General features: G+C 43.6%; 1 protein-coding gene across 1 annotated transcript in view; it reads right to left on the reverse strand.

Annotated features, from left to right (window-relative positions):
- The window catches only part of LOC146801728 (uncharacterized), a 119,730-nt gene extending 107,235 nt beyond the window's left edge, over positions 1-12,495 (reverse strand). The window contains exon 1 of the mRNA XM_085621196.1: positions 12,339-12,495. Coding sequence (XP_085477322.1) covers positions 12,339-12,420 — 82 coding nt within the window. The 5' untranslated portion in view covers positions 12,421-12,495. The remainder of the gene's footprint in view (positions 1-12,338) is intronic.
- Positions 12,496-15,662: the final 3,167 nt, after the last annotated feature.

Genomic DNA, 15,662 nt, shown 5'->3' on the forward strand with positions numbered 1-15,662 from the left:
ACTGTCGCCAATGGATTCCTAACTTCTCCTTTGAAGAGAAGCCTTTACAACGGCTGATGCACAAAGATGTGGGTGATTCGGTACCATGGAACAATGACTGTTTGATGCAAGTTTTAAGGCTGAGAGAAGCCATGTGTCGTGCTCCAGCTTTGGGAATGCCTGATTACAACAAGGCTTTCACGTTGTTCTGTTGCGAGAGAGAAGGTTGTGCATTGTCAGTTCTGACTCAGAATCATGGAGGTGTCCGTAGACCAGTTGCCTACTTTTCAGCTACTTTAGATCCAGTAGCTTCTGCGTTGCCCAGATGTCTTAAATCCGTTGCTGCAACAGGTGTCAGCATTGAAAGGTGTGAAAGTATTGTAATGGGACATCCGTTTACAGTTTATGTGCCACACTCTGTTGAACTGTTGATGACAAGGATCAAAGCACAGCACCTCACGAACAACAGGTTAACACGTTATGAACAAGTTATACTTGCTGCAGAAAATGTGACTTTGAAGAGGTGTTCTGTTTTGAATCCTGCAACATTGATGCCTATCCCAAATGCCGAGGGTGAAGATTGTGAGGATCATGATTGTCTTGATGGGACTGAACTATGCACCAAACTGAGACCAGACATTGTTGATGAACCGCTCCCTGAGCCTGATGAAATTTTCTTTGTGGATGGTTCATGTTTAAGAGATGATGTTGGTCGATTAAGAGCAGCGTTTGCTGTATGTACCATCACAGGAGTTGATGAAGCTGCTTGTTTAGAAGGAGTACACTCTGCACAGGTAGCTGAAATCATTGCTTTGACCCATGCCTGTTTGGCTTCTGATCAGATCCGGATAATGATTTACACTGACAGTCAGTACGGGTTTGGTGTGGTTCACGACTTCGGACAGTTATGGTCACAGAGAGGATTCATGACGTCTTCCGGTTTGCCCATCAGAAATGGTGAATACGTGAGACAATTGTTGGAAGCATTACAATGTCCCAAAGAGATTGCAGTTGTTAAATGTTCTGCCCATTGTAAGGGAAACAACTTTGTTTCATTGGGAAATAATTACGCAGATGACGTTGTACGGTTTTGTGCAGAACAAGGATGCATATTTACTGGAGGATATACTGGAAAAAGCCAAGAAAGAACCGAGCTCAGCATGATGTTAGCCATGGCCGATACATGGGAGGAACTAAAAGGATTGCAGGATGAGGTTACTGATCAAGAATGAGATGGCTGGATAAGGTTAGGATGTGAGAAGGGAGACGTGGATGTGTGGGTTTCGAGTGATGGACGAGCTTGACAGAGATGCAATGGTGCCAGTGTTCAGACAGACATGGTACAATCCGAAGTTTCGTGCAGTTGCTGAAGCTGTATGTCAGAGTTGTGTTACATGTCAGCAAATGAATGTGGGAAAGAGAACTGCTGTAACTTTGAGTCACATTGGGAGGTCAGGAGGGCCTTTCAATAGAATGCAATTGGACTTCATAGAGATGCCAAAGTGTAATGGGCTGAGATACATTCTGGTTGTGGTGTGTGTCTTGTCAAGGTGGGTGGAGGCGTACCCAACATGTAGGTGTGACACACTCACTGTAGCTAAGCTGTTGTTGAGGGAACTTATCCCTAGGTTCGGTTTTCCGACCTCTTTGGAGTCGGATAGAGGGACACACTTTCACAGTGAAATTGCTCTGTGCTGCTTTGAATGTGGATCAGAGATTACATTGCAGTTATCGACCAGAGGCTTCTGGGATTGTGGAACAAGTTAATGGAACTTTAAAAGCACGGACGGCAAAAGTGTGTTCATCGACATCACTGAAATGGCCTGACGCACTGCCCTTGGTCCTCATGAGCCTTCGTAGTATTCCTATAGGAGAACGGGGTTGTCACCTCATGAGATTCTAATGGGGAGGGCAATGTGATTACCAGCGATACCTGCTACTGCTCTAATTAGCATCACTGATGACTTGATTCTCGACTACTGTTAGGGACTGGCTGACGTAGTCCATTCTGTGTCCCAGCAGGTACAAGCAGCAACTGTTCCAGCCGCAAGTGAATTGTACCACGACTTGTGCCCAGGAGATTGGGTGCTTGTATGTAAACACATGAGGAAGAGTTGCCTGGATGTTCGTTGGCGTGGCCCGTACCAGGTAATACTGGTCACGAATACGGCAGTGAAGTGTGGAGGATTGCCGAACTGGGTGCATGCCTCCCATACCCGGAGAGTCCCAGCACCCTTGGAAGAAACAGCCCCTCTCGTGAATGAAAATCCAGCTGACGTGACAGGGCCATCTGAGAGGGCAAGTCAAGCTGTGAGGGTTGCTGATGCAGTTGGTTGTGCACTAGATCGAGCTGAAAGGGGTTGTATCAATCAAGGCCCCGAATTTGACTCGGACGGAGAAAGTATTGCTGTGGGTGGAGTAGAGTCAAATTCTGCTGAAGGAGGAAGTAGTGCACAGGGTACCCAGAGGGAGAGCAGTGGTGCTACAGAAGCAGAAGAGGTTTGGCATGGAAGACAGAGGCGGCTGAACCTGAGGTTGGCACCTGAAAGAGATCTTGCCCCAGTTTCTGGAACCTCTGAATCTGAACAGAGTGATGAAGAACAAGTTTGAGGTAGTCTGAGAAGATCCAGGAGAACAAGAGTGCCATGTCAAAGGTATGCCTCACCAGAGTGGACATACGCTGTGACTGATGCCAGGAGTGTTGAGCTCGGGGAGGCTGAAGTCTTTGACGCTGGTCAGCGATTCCCCGAATCTGAAAGTGGATGTGCTGCTGTTGGCTCCAGGAGTGGAGATCGAAGGAATACTGACTCTCACTATTCCGAATCCACCACTTCTAAGCAAAATCCGTGAACTTATTCTGGAGACGCTGGATTTTCCAACCTTTGGTTATGTACCACCGCATCAGGAACTAGTGGTGCTTCGTCTTGAACTTTTGCAGCGTGTTTTAGAGATCTTGGGAGCTGATCTTATTTTGGACTGAAGGTGAACTTTGTTGTATATAAAGGTCTAAAAGAAGATAACCTAGGCCCGAGTGAAAGAAGAATAAATTTAGGGACTTTCTTTTTATGGACTGTGTAAATAAGGAATTGAAATCACAAGGGGCTTTCCAGCTTTTTAAGTGTTTTTTGAACTGGTTAGCAAGTGATGCGCAGAGGAGAAATGGACTCTTAATTGTTGCTGCTGAGACTAAGAACTTTGAGAACTTTGCGAGATCACGGATGCTGGAAATACTCACCGTAGGTCTAAATTAGTGATAGGTATACTTAAAGGGTTTGTGTTAGTTTCTATAATCATAATAATTGTAGCCTCATATATCGTTTCACATGAGCAGGAAGAGAAGGTACAGGGAACACCTACGCCTACCACTTCTAGCCAAAAGGAGGTTACTATAGGAGCTAAAAGAGCTTTACTAATCGAAGAGATGTGTCTAGAAGTGATTTTAAGCTCAATGCATATGTGAAGCTGCTATATGAATATGTGGATGCGATGGATGCGAAAGACTGTTATGCGTGCATGCAGTTATCTTCTTCTGTGGATGAGGGTATCAGGTACCATCACCTTCCACTGACGTATGGAATTTCTTGTAGTTTGTTGCTTAGTATCTTCTATGAGAGAGGTCAGTTTGAGTATGTCTTTTCCAATTACGATGCAGTACTTCCTGAGGTTCCAGCTTACAAGCATTTGAATAAGTACAATTATTATTAGTCGGAGGACAGACTCCGGAAGTATTTCATACCGCCTTTGGAACTGGATACGGCTTATGCTCATCGGCATAATTTAACTTGTTCGTTGTCAGATACAGAGAAGAAGTTTATAGGTCAAGTGGAAGATAGATATAGAAAACTAACTGAAACATGAAATACAGCAGATAGTCCAGTAGATTGGACAGATGAGGAAAGATTACACAGATCTAAGGGGAGTTATGGACCCATAGCATTGGACCAGGTGCAAAAGGGGAAGTTGTGTGTGAGACGTCCTCAGACCTACTATGAAAAGGTTTCGGTAGGGCAAAGTACGTGTGATCATATTTTCACTATGGAAGACTCAGCTGAGAACTTTTTGCAAGGCTCGGTGCAAGTGATTCCAACTGTTTACTATGTGTGTGGAAGGAATGCCTATGTGAGGTTGCCTGCGAATTGGTATGGTACATGTTATTTGGGAATTATTTTTCCAAAAATCTTTCATGCAGAAGACTTGGAGCTTTTGGAAACTGGACATCACTCTAGAGCAAAGAGAGCTGTGAGTGCAGGGACGTTGCTTGGAGATATTTTTGGAGCAACGATACCGAGTTTGGGTGCGGTTTTGAATGATGTGAAGATCAGAAGACTGGCAACTGTGGTTGATGAGCTGTCGATGAATACAGCAAGGTCTTTGATACTGGTGGATGGAGAGATGTTATCGATAAGGACAATGGTTTTGCAGAATCGCCATGCTTTAGACGTATTATTAGCAAAAGAGGGCGGAGTCTGTAAATTATTGAAAGTTCAGGAATGTTGCACGTATATTCCAGACAACTGTAAGGATCTGGAGAGGTATATAGACAACATTACCACGATCCATCAAGAGATTGAGGATCTGACCCAAGAAGGGATGTGGGAAAAGATTGGTAAGGGATTTGGTCGTGTGGGGAGTTGGTTTGCAGATTTGGGAAAGGGGTCCTTGGGTTTGTGCTAAAACCCCTCATTATTATTGTGGTTTGTGTGATTTGTTTGTGGGGATTCATCAGAGCTTATAAGTGGTACAGAGGAAACAGAATTGAAAGAGCTCTCAGAGCGAGTGAAATGTGAATAGCTAGACTGCAGGACAGTCAATATCAGAACATTAAGAGAATGGAGAGATTCCGACAGGGGAGAATGGCAAAAAGTACTGTTTAGATCGGTTCTTTCTCCAAGGGAATTGTGAGATGGTGTGATGACATTTGTCATCAAAGAGGGGAACTGATAGAGCGTCACGTTATTCTGAAATTTTGTAGGGATGCATCATATTCACTGTTAGTCCGCACCCACATATTAATCAAAGTAGTTTAGGTGTGACATAGAAATGTATCATTAGATTTGTTTAACATAGGTGTGACTAGAAATGTAACTATGAAGAGTAATGTCGTAAGTTCACTGAAAATGTATTTTAGTCAATGCATGATGTTTGGTTTTCATGTAACGCGGTGCATTAGGTTTAAACGTGCACCATCTTAAAGTTGCATGTGTAGTTTGCTTATTCTCGTATGAAGAGTAATGAAATTAATGTTTATAGTGTGATTTTAGAGTGTGTTTAACAGTGTAAAGGCCTGATCGCATATATGTTTAAAGAGAAAGGCCGGATCATTTTCTTATGTTAGCTAAACGTTGTAGGCCGAAAATGATTTCCCTTGGTAAAGGCTTTGGGTTTCAAGAGACTGGAAAATCTTAGAGAAGTGAAAAGTTTTTTGTTCCCATGTTTCTGTTGCAGGTGCAAAGACATTTAGCTCGTTAGAGAGACTAGGTCTTTGTTTTAGGAGTTAGGATGGTACGAGAAGCCAACAGGGGAGTACATCGGAATTTACGGATGATACTTTCAGCGGAGAAGGTGCCTGGGATCCAAGGTCAAGCTAACTGTCGTTGGATGGAGTACAAGTTTCACTGGAAAAGTACTGGGAGAAGATCTGGCTGAAGAGGTGTGCCGAAGGGCGTGTTCTACGTTTTTGGGATTCTATATTAGGGACAGCGCCCTGAGGGTGGAGGAGTTGAGGTTTAGATTGGAAGCTAGAAGGAGCATCTTAGAACGAGCTCTGACTAAGTGAATGTACTTCTAAGGAAGACTTCACTTCTGACACCTTTTTATTCTCTTGCCTGGGAAGGGAAATGCTAAGTAGGGATGTCACCTTAGAGATAGAGTAGGGATAGACTAATTGATTTTCTCTTTTAGGCTAATGATTCCTAATGTAGACATCGGACTAATGATTGCATTTCTTATGCTTTTGTAAGTGATTATGCTTCCTATTCTGAGTCAAAGGAGACTTTTGCGTAGAATTTCCTTTGTACTAGTGCCCATTTATTTTCTTCACCTTGTATTGAGGTGTTTGTATGTGCAGTTATTCTTGGTTGTAATAAAATCCTAAAAATTTAGATTCGGAGTCAGTGGTCCTTTGGAACGGAAATTTGATTCTGTTGATTATGTATTGAGATTTGAATTTCCTCCCCTCTACACTATTTAGCAGATAAAAAGATTCTGGCGACCTGAGAGGATTCTTGGAGATTATAAGGTAGGCAAGAATCCGGTCCTATCACTGGCAATAGGTGGATGGTGTGGATAGAGATATTTGATAATATCTTGATGCACTTGAAGAGGCTGATAACAAAAAGATTACCAAATACTTCAAGAATCTTGCTGCTGTTGGTATAAAAGAAGTCAAAAAGTGTAAAAGAAATAATGAGGAAGAGGCAGCAAACTTATGAAGAAATCAGATACAGTCAGATTAAAGAAAATTTGAATCTCAAATTCAATCCAATGCCCAATGTAGATGACCAAAGATACATTTTTAGTCAAGAACAACAGAAAGTTGGTGAAACCATTGATACATTTGCAGAGAGACTCAAAACACTCATCAAACACTGTATTTTCAATTAATTCAAAGGTGAAGAAGCAATATGTCTTGGAGTTATCAATGGATGCTTGGCAGATTGCTTCAAATGACGAAGGCTGAAAGAAACTCTGTGTCTGGAGTTTTAATAGCTGCCAGAGCTGCAGAGCGTACAGATAGACAAGCTAATGACATGGAGGCTGGCGGTGTCCAGATTGAATCAATCCTAAGTGTTAAAAGTAAGCCAAAGACTGAAGGACACAAGGTGATGTCTACAAGTAAATGGTAGTTTTTTTAAGATGCGGACTTTCATTTCCACACAAAGGCAAATGTCTCGCCATTGGACAGATATGTAAAGGTTGTGGAAAGCAGAACCACTTTGTGTCTGTTTGACACGCAAAGGATAAAGTAAGTGCATCATGGCACTAGGACAAAATGCCCAACGGCACGTTTCAGAAGCAATGTTCGACTGACATCCACAAGGTCAAGCGGCGACATCAGCAAAGGCAAATCTACACTGAAAGCAGTTGATTGTCATCTGAATCATCGTCAAGCAGTTTTTCTATATCAGTATCAATTGAAGTGAAGAAGATCGTTGTGTCACGTTGATGTTTACCTCAGAAAAGTGTGCTCATGTTGGACTGGCCACATGTGAAGAAAAATGTCAGTTAAAGGAAAGTCAACATGCTTAGGCACCAAAAGTATTCAAACACTGTCCGAAGATTACACTGAAAGTGAATGGTTGTTTGATACTTTCCTTCATCTACAGTGGTGCTTCTATAAACATTATGCCTGAGGAGAAATAGAATGAATTCTCTCCATTACTGAAATTTATGCCATAGAAAACCAAGTCGTATACATGGGCTGCATCGACGGCTTAAAAAAAAACAAGGTTCATTTGTAGTGATGATGAAACACAAGAAAACGAAGGTGCAAGCACCCATCCATGTGCTTCAAGGTACAGTGTCAAGTGCCTGTCGACTCATCTTCAGCACAGCTGCTGATGTGAGACATTTCCCATAAACTACAACCTGAATGCTCATCATGAAATAGTCAATTCCCTCCATTGTTTCGTGGTTTAGGAACGCTTAAGAATATGAAAGTAAAGCTGCATATTTTTGAGGATGTCCGCCCTGTTGCTCAAAGACATAGCTGAATTGCATTTCATTTAGAAGACGCTGTTGAAAAAGAACTTGAATTGTTCCTTAAGCATTATCATTGAATGATCTACTGGTCCCACGCCAAAGGTTTCTCCCATAGTGGTAATACCAAAAAAGGACAGGGAAGGAGCTGTAGATGCGTCAGGCAAACAAGGCAATTGGGTGAGAACGACATCCGGGTCCACATATTGCTTACATGGTAACACAATTAAATGGTGCAAAAGTCTTCTCTCACCTTGATTTGGATAAAGGCTATCATCAGTTGGAAGTCGAAGAAAATTGCAAGTGCATTGCACCATGGTGCAAGGGTGCCTGCATCACAGGGATGATTGTTTTTGTGCAGAAAACATTTTTAGTCGTTGTGACTCCCTACGCCTCACCTGGGGAGGCATAGGATTCTGACACATTTCCAGGTTTACGATTTCTCGTAAATCTGGAAATGCAGCAGAAGCCATGGGTGTTGCGTGAGAACATCCACAGCAGCACCCATGGCACGCCCCTTTCACGCAAAGTGCTTTGTGTAAAGGGGCCATATTTACAAGGACACGAAAAGTCATGCAGGGTGGCTATATGTGTCCTTGCAAATATGGGGCAGCAGGTTCCGCAGGGGCACCGTCGGTGTGAGGGGCTTGTAAATAAGCCCCAAGGTATTGGAGAAACAAAGACACTAGGCTGGATGTACAGATGTAGAGAACTAGGCAAGGCTTGAGATAAAGAGGAGATATATCATAACGGCATTTATGGACCTGGCATCACATTTTAAAACTGTTTGTGGACTGGTAGCCATTGAAGTTTGAGTGACAAGGCGCTGGTGGAGCTCCCAAAGTGAGTTCTACTGATCGACTCTTCATCAATTGAAGTCTTAATTAAAGACTTAGGAATGCCACTGTAAAGGCCACCACAGCCGTCTAGCCTGGAACCAGTGCAGGCAGTCACAACTGTGTTTCTATCTTCTTCCAGGTGAGTCTTTAAAACTGGCCTTAGGTGCTTCAGCCAATAGACGCAGGATGAAGCCACCAAAGATACTCGAGACCCATCCTCCGTGTAGAGTCAGTGTTCACACCAAGGCTCTTTACATGTTCCACAGGTAGGTCAAGATCATTTCGCCAACAGATGGAAAGACATGCCTGTGGATGATTAGGCACCGGGAGTCACCGGGTCCTGATTTTCAACCAATTACCATCCACCCACAGTTTGATCTTCAGCAGAAAGAGAGGAAAGTATGACAACATTTCTGTATCTCAAAAATAGATTGGGTGTCAACGTGCATAGGAGTGTACAAAGTACATTCAAATGACTGCAGGTGTTCAAGCAAAGCCTGGTATGAGCATTAGATAAGAGGGGTGATATAAGGGCCCTTTGAGGGACACCCGTGGAACTAGTCTGGGGATCTGAACAAATATAACCTAACGGTGTGATTCCCGGGTCTAAAAAAAGATTGTTACAAGTCAAGGCAATGTTAAGTATCCTGCAGTTTTCAAGGCAGGATAGAAGTTTATGACACATAGTATCAAAGTCTGATGACAAATTGAGTGTCATTTTTGTCAGCAGCCCTAGGCAGGTCGTCTTGTACCGCTACCAGAGTAGACTGTACTTCTGGAGGCACAAAAGGCAACTTGACAATTCCAAAAGTATTTTTTCTATTTCAAATATTATGTAGGTTGGGATGCAGCCAAGTTCTTCAAATGTCTTGCTGCTACAGGAAGCAAAATGAAGGAATGATAGTTGGAAAGAGCACATTGTAACTGATTGGCTTTTTTTAAAAGAGGTCTAACAATCCCGTTTTCAAGCCGCGAGGAAAAATCTCCAGTGGTGAATGAAAGTGTAACTATATCCACAGTGATTGGATTGCAAATAGAGAAATTTTTGAGGAGAAAATAGATGGGAAAAGATCCAGTGGAGAGCCTAATCTACATTGTATTATGTCCGAGCGTCACCCCTAATGAGATAGATGGCCAATGAAAAAGAGGCTGGTTTCTGGGAATCTTGGATGTGGTTGCCAAGGTAGCTGTTTGACTACCATGCAGAATCATTGCTTGATCTTGACTGGATAGGGTGATCCAGGTTCAGAATGTTGTTCCTAATCAACTGAACCTTCTCAGTGAGAAAGATGGCCACTTGGTTCCATAATGTTTGAGAGTGGAGTCCAGGCGATAGGGTGCTGTCAAACGAAGAAATCTCTTTTGCAAGCTTAAAAATTTCCCATGGGCGTTCAGAATTCACCCTCTATAAAAGTATTTGGAGGCTTCCACAATGGCCTTTTTATATAAGCGCTCAGGGGCAGATTTACAAGAAAGTAACTCAGTGTGGAATGCAAGCCATTTGGCTGCGCCGCACTGAGTCACTTTCAAAGCCCAGGGATGCGGCATATTTACAACAAATGTGGCATCTCTGTGCTTACCCCTGTGCTGGCGCACAAACTACTGCCATGCGTAGGCACCATTGCACCATGGTGCAAGGATGCCTGCTTCGTGGGGTGATTATTTTCATTGAGGAAGGAGCACCTTCCTGCACAAAAACAATCTGAAATGCCTTTTTCCAACTTCTATGTGTGCTGCATTAGCACACATAGAAGTTGAAAAACGGCATAGTTTCAATGATTGTTTATGTGCAGGAAGGGAATCCTTCCTGAACAAAAACAATCATTAGGGGTGATTTCCTCTTTCTATGTGTGCTGCAGAATGCAGCACGAATAGAAAGAGGAAAAGAAAACCAGAAGAAGTGAAAACATTTCTCCTCGTTGCGCCTACCCACGCCTCCCCTGGGGAGGCATAGCATTCACAAACATATCCAGATTTACGATTCCTCGTAAATCTGGAGATGTATCCTGTTCCATGGGTGATGCCGTGGGAACACCCACAGCAACACCCATGGAACGCCCCTTTCACGCAAAGTGCTGCGTGTAAAGGGGCCATATTTACAAGTAACTATGGAGCAGGAAAATACGCCACCATTATGTCACAAAAAGTGACGTACTGGTGGCGAAGGGGGCTTGTAAATCTGCCCCTGAGTATCCTATGTGTGGACAAACATGGAAGGATCCCATGCATTGGATGTGTGGTGTGAACATCAGCACACATCATTTAGTGGGTGTTTTTTTAAGAAATGACAAAGGTGCCTTCAAAAAGCCTTTAGGTTTGACCAGATATCCTGGTAAATAGGGCTTTGTAACTGTTGGTGTTTGCATTGGAACGCACCAATAGTATCCTCTTGTCTCAAAGGGATGCAAAAAAGCGTAAAGCACTTTTTGTAATTAAAAAAAAGTTACCTTTCCAGCACAAGGAGAACTTTGAGCTCGAAAGGGTCAACGTTTTGCTCTTCGCTGCTTTGCATCACAGTCAAGCAGCACAAAATGTTAGTGTATCTGGACCTTATAGTCCTTTAGGGTGACTAGAGCTTGGGTGCAAACTTCATATGAGTGACAAAGGAATTAATTTGCAAATTAGAATCTTAAAATGTAATAAGTCAAAACTCAGTTACGGATTGCGCCTCCTAATTCATTCGCGACAACCTGATAGCATCTGCATATGGGAATCCGTGAATTGATTAAGTGAGAAAACATTTTCCCGATGTTTATAAAAAGGATGCGAAGGTTGGGCACACAGAGCCTGAGAGGAGGCTCAAGGGTCATTATGCATAGACTGGTGCCTTGGAATGAGCGCCTCTGCAGGGGAAGGGCTGCTGCGCATCCCACAGAGGTGGTATTGTGCATGAGAGTCAACATCTTGATTATGTCACAAAACCAGTGCAAATAAGATTCCTTATTACAATAAATTCATGAATCTGCTTCCTTTACAAAACTCTGCTCTTTAACCTATTTACATTCGATTTCCCGCTGATAGCGTTGCTATGAGTAGCTGCTCAGACAGTGCTTAGGCTTCGATTTGTACTACCAAGATATTTCTGGAGCAAACGAAAATAGTATTCCAGGTGGGGTGGTATTGGCCAACGCTCCTCCTGTATGTGTGCTCTATAGCATAGGTGCAAACTTCCTGCCCAAAGCTATCTGCCCAAAGGTGCATGGCTAGGAATACCTGGCAAAACTCGCCCTAGCAAGTAGCACACAATTGCGATGTATGCACCCTGGAACTGGCACCTAAGGTTTTAAGTGGGATGAAAAAACTAGGGGGTCTCTCAAAGGGGTGTGGCTTAAAAAGACGTAAGCTGAAAATCTGTGCTTAGCATAGTGTGCCGCCTCATATTTTGCCGCTTCTGTCATTGCATCCAGATTTATAATACACCAAGTAACATTACACCTTCAACAAGCCAGGACTATTGGCTGTGTCAATGGTTGCTCGTTGCATAAGATAAATAAGCAAGAACTATGGCTTCGTTGTGTATAATATTGACAATGCTTCAGTTTTGAAATGTTGAGACTGAAAGAATTATAATGAGTCCGTTTTTAAATTATATCAAAGGCAGTGAAGGGTGTTACTGCTGCGAGGGTAAGATATATTTTTCACCTTGAGGGCAAGGGAAAAAATGTTGAGCCCGACAGGTCTCAACACCTGCTGTTTAGAGACGCCAGTGCTGAGCGCCGGCAGGACCCGTCCCACTTAAAGCCCTGCTGGCACCCCTTTCCTGGTGAGCAGTTTAGCCCTATACTTTTGTACTGAGAAGCATCACGCGCAAGAGGCACTTACATTGCTCGTCATGTCCTTCTGCCACGTTGATGAAACCAGTGACCAGGACTGCTGCCAGCAGCAACGATGTCGAGTGCACCATGGTGGCTCCGGGTCCCTGGAAGGCCTCGGATCAATAGACGAATGGAGGCCTCGGATCAATACTTGTACCGGGGCCATCATTTTATCCGTTCCGCCCTATTTGTTTAAGGGGACTTGGGAATATGTACCAAGGGAGGGCATTACAGGGCCTGTGCTACACCCATCGTTATGGCATGGCTAACAACACTCCCTGTGGAAGAACTGGCCCAAAGATGCATCAGTTGGTAGCCAAGAAATGAACACCTGGGAAGATAAGTTAACCTTTAAGAACATTTTGATGCTTTAAAAGGGAGGTGTCGCTGTCTCATATCTTTTGTGTTTACCCAACAATTGTATAACAGCGGAGATTAGTGTATATTAATGTCAGTGCAACCTGAGTCCTCCCTGAAATACAGATGTGGTAAGGTGCATTCTCACTGCCAGGAGTTAATTATCGCCTCGAGGGGAATCAACTACAGCAGCATGACTGTGTCAGAGGATTAGAAGGGCAGAGCATACTTGCCGGAGTTTCACAGGGTGTTGTGCAATGTGCCCAACTATAACCTATTCATTTGAACTCTCTGGTCATAGCTCCTACACATGATCTTTTTCGCTTCAAGCACATACTACAAACTATTTTCTAAGCACAACCTCAGATGTAGGGCAGTGAGGCTTTGCTTGCACGAAGACAGAAGAACACAAATAAACACTGCAAATAAAAATGCAAAATAGAAAAAAGAAGCAAAATGTAAAAATAATACATTTAAAAATTATTTTAAAAGTTCAAAGAAGGGTGTAGAGGGGGATGATCGTAAAACTGCACACATTTCATGAAAGAAAATGTAATTTCCATGGGTGCTCTTTTTCGTACATAACATTTTATTAATATATTCATGGCTAGAATCAACGTTTGTGAAGTTATTCAACCAGCTTTGGCCGGAAACCAATAAGTTCAACCAATCCTTCATGACCTGTGCGTATTTATTTTTCTAATCATACATATGGCACTCTCTGCGCCAAATATCCAGGTTCATTTACACCGTGTGTCTCATGAAGATCCTGCCAGTGGAAGAGCTCTCATCAGGTCATGGGTCTTGAAGGTAAGCCAGTAGGGTGTTAGCAATGGGGTCTCTAGGTGGCAGATATATGCACCCTGTCCAAGTAGGGACCACCACTCTAGTCAGGGTAAGTCAGATACACACCCTAAATTAGCCTGTGCTCACCCTCTCATAGCTTGGCACAGCCCAGTCAGGCTTAACTTAAGAGGCAATGTATAAAAGTATTTCTGCAACACTTAAATTACAATAACACAGTGAAAACACCACAAAAGACTCCACACCAATTTAGACAAATAGAGAATATTCATCCAATTAAAACAAGACAAAAACAACAGAAATCCAAACAGTAGAAGTCGAGATATGAATTTGTAAAGATTAAATCCAAAAACAGCGCTTAGAAGAAATAGCGCTAAAAGGTTACTTCAGGCCGCAATAAATCGGGGTAGATTCAAAGTTCAGGCTGACTGCGATGCATTGCTGGCTGGCTACAGAACCTACGCAGGCCCAGCGAAAAAAGTATCTTTGTATGGAGGAAGCGTAGTCATTGAAGACTCAATGTGTCAGGTCTGTTTCTTGCAGTCAGGTCAATTTGCTGGAGAGGAACGAAGGATCGTCGATGCGTCAAAGTCGACCCTTGCAGCGGCATCTCTGAATCGGCATTGTGCTGTTGTTGATCCTCGCAGTCGTGTAGATGCGTGATCATCGAAGCTTCGCAGGGGTGTCCTCTGATCAGCACTGCGCCGGAGTTGACATAGGAGGGCACTGCGTTGTTTCCCTATCGGTGCAGTAGTGACAATGCATCGATTTTTGCAGAAATAGCTAGAGAACCCAATTCTGAGGCCCAGGAGGGGGCAGCTCAGGCAAGTGTAGGACTCACAGATGGCAGAGTCCAGCAGCACCAGCAGAGTTCCAAGAAGTCTTTTGTAAGCCTGTGACTTCAGAGAACAGGAGATAAACCAGTAAGCCCTTGGAGAATCCTGGGTTGAAGGATGTAGAGAGCCGGTTCAGCCCCTCTCACTCCCAAGCCAGAGACAGCAGGCAGCAGGCCAACACAACAGAGCAGGTAGCAAAGTTGCAGTCCCTCCTTCAGCACAGATCCCAGCAGGCAGCAGGTCAACCAGCAAAGCAGTTAGCAAAGTGGCAGTACTTCCTGCAGCACAGCAGCTCCTCTTTCAGGGAGAATGTCCTTGACTCCAGAAAAGTTCTGATTTGGTGGCGTCAGTGGTCCGGTACATATATCAAAATGTAAACACAAGGAGATGATGGACCGAGTGCTGAAACTTTTCAGATACTCACCCCCAGTCACAGATTTCGGTTTAATACATCATCATTGTTTAGCTCACTTCGCCATCCCAGTTCAAACCCAGCCACATGCAAATCAGTCTTGACGCTGTTCCTCATGGGAATAGTCCAGCCCGAACTGCCAAGCCAGGTCTTCCCTGGATCGGAAACAAGCGTCCTGGGAAGTAATATTCAAATGTGCCTTTGAAGCGGGGGAGACATCAAAAAGGCTTTTGAAGATCGCAAGGTCCCTGCCTTTCCTGCACTGGCTCAAGACTCACTACGGGAGTGTATGCAGCTCTTTGTGTGGGACAGGGACAGTCCTATTCAGGGGCAAGTGTCAGCTCCTCCCTCCCATTCTACATCAGGAAGACCAATCAGCCTTGTGATGGGCAATCAGGATGCAAATGTCACACCACGTCTCCCTTTGTGTGACTGTCTAGAGGGAATGCACACAACCCAGCTGTCACTCAACCCAGACGTGTATTCAGAGACAGGCAGAAAAACAGAATAGTTAAAGTGAGGAAATGTCAACTTTCTAAACGTACTGGATTGGATGGTTGGGCCTATTTACTGAGGTAAGGTGGGCATCTTGCAAATCAAACAACAATGAATATCCTTGCTAACAATTATTTTGTCCTCACAATTTTTAGAAATGATCAAGGGCCATATGTAGGAAGCCAAATACCGGTCGGTAACGGCCGATTTTCGGTAAATATCCCGTTACCGACTGGTATTTAGGCTTTTGCTATGTAGGGGGCATATTTCAGGATTCTGTAATTTACCGAATAGGTAAAATTACCGATTCGGTAAATACCGAATCCTGAAATGATATGTAGGGGGAGTGTCTCATTGGTGTGGGGATTCGTTATTTACCACCAACTAAAAGTTGATGGTAAATGACGAATACCTGTGAAAATGCATT

This window comes from Triturus cristatus, chromosome 8, assembly GCF_964204655.1.
Source record: "Triturus cristatus chromosome 8, aTriCri1.1, whole genome shotgun sequence".
Taxonomy (NCBI): Eukaryota; Metazoa; Chordata; class Amphibia; order Caudata; family Salamandridae; genus Triturus; species Triturus cristatus.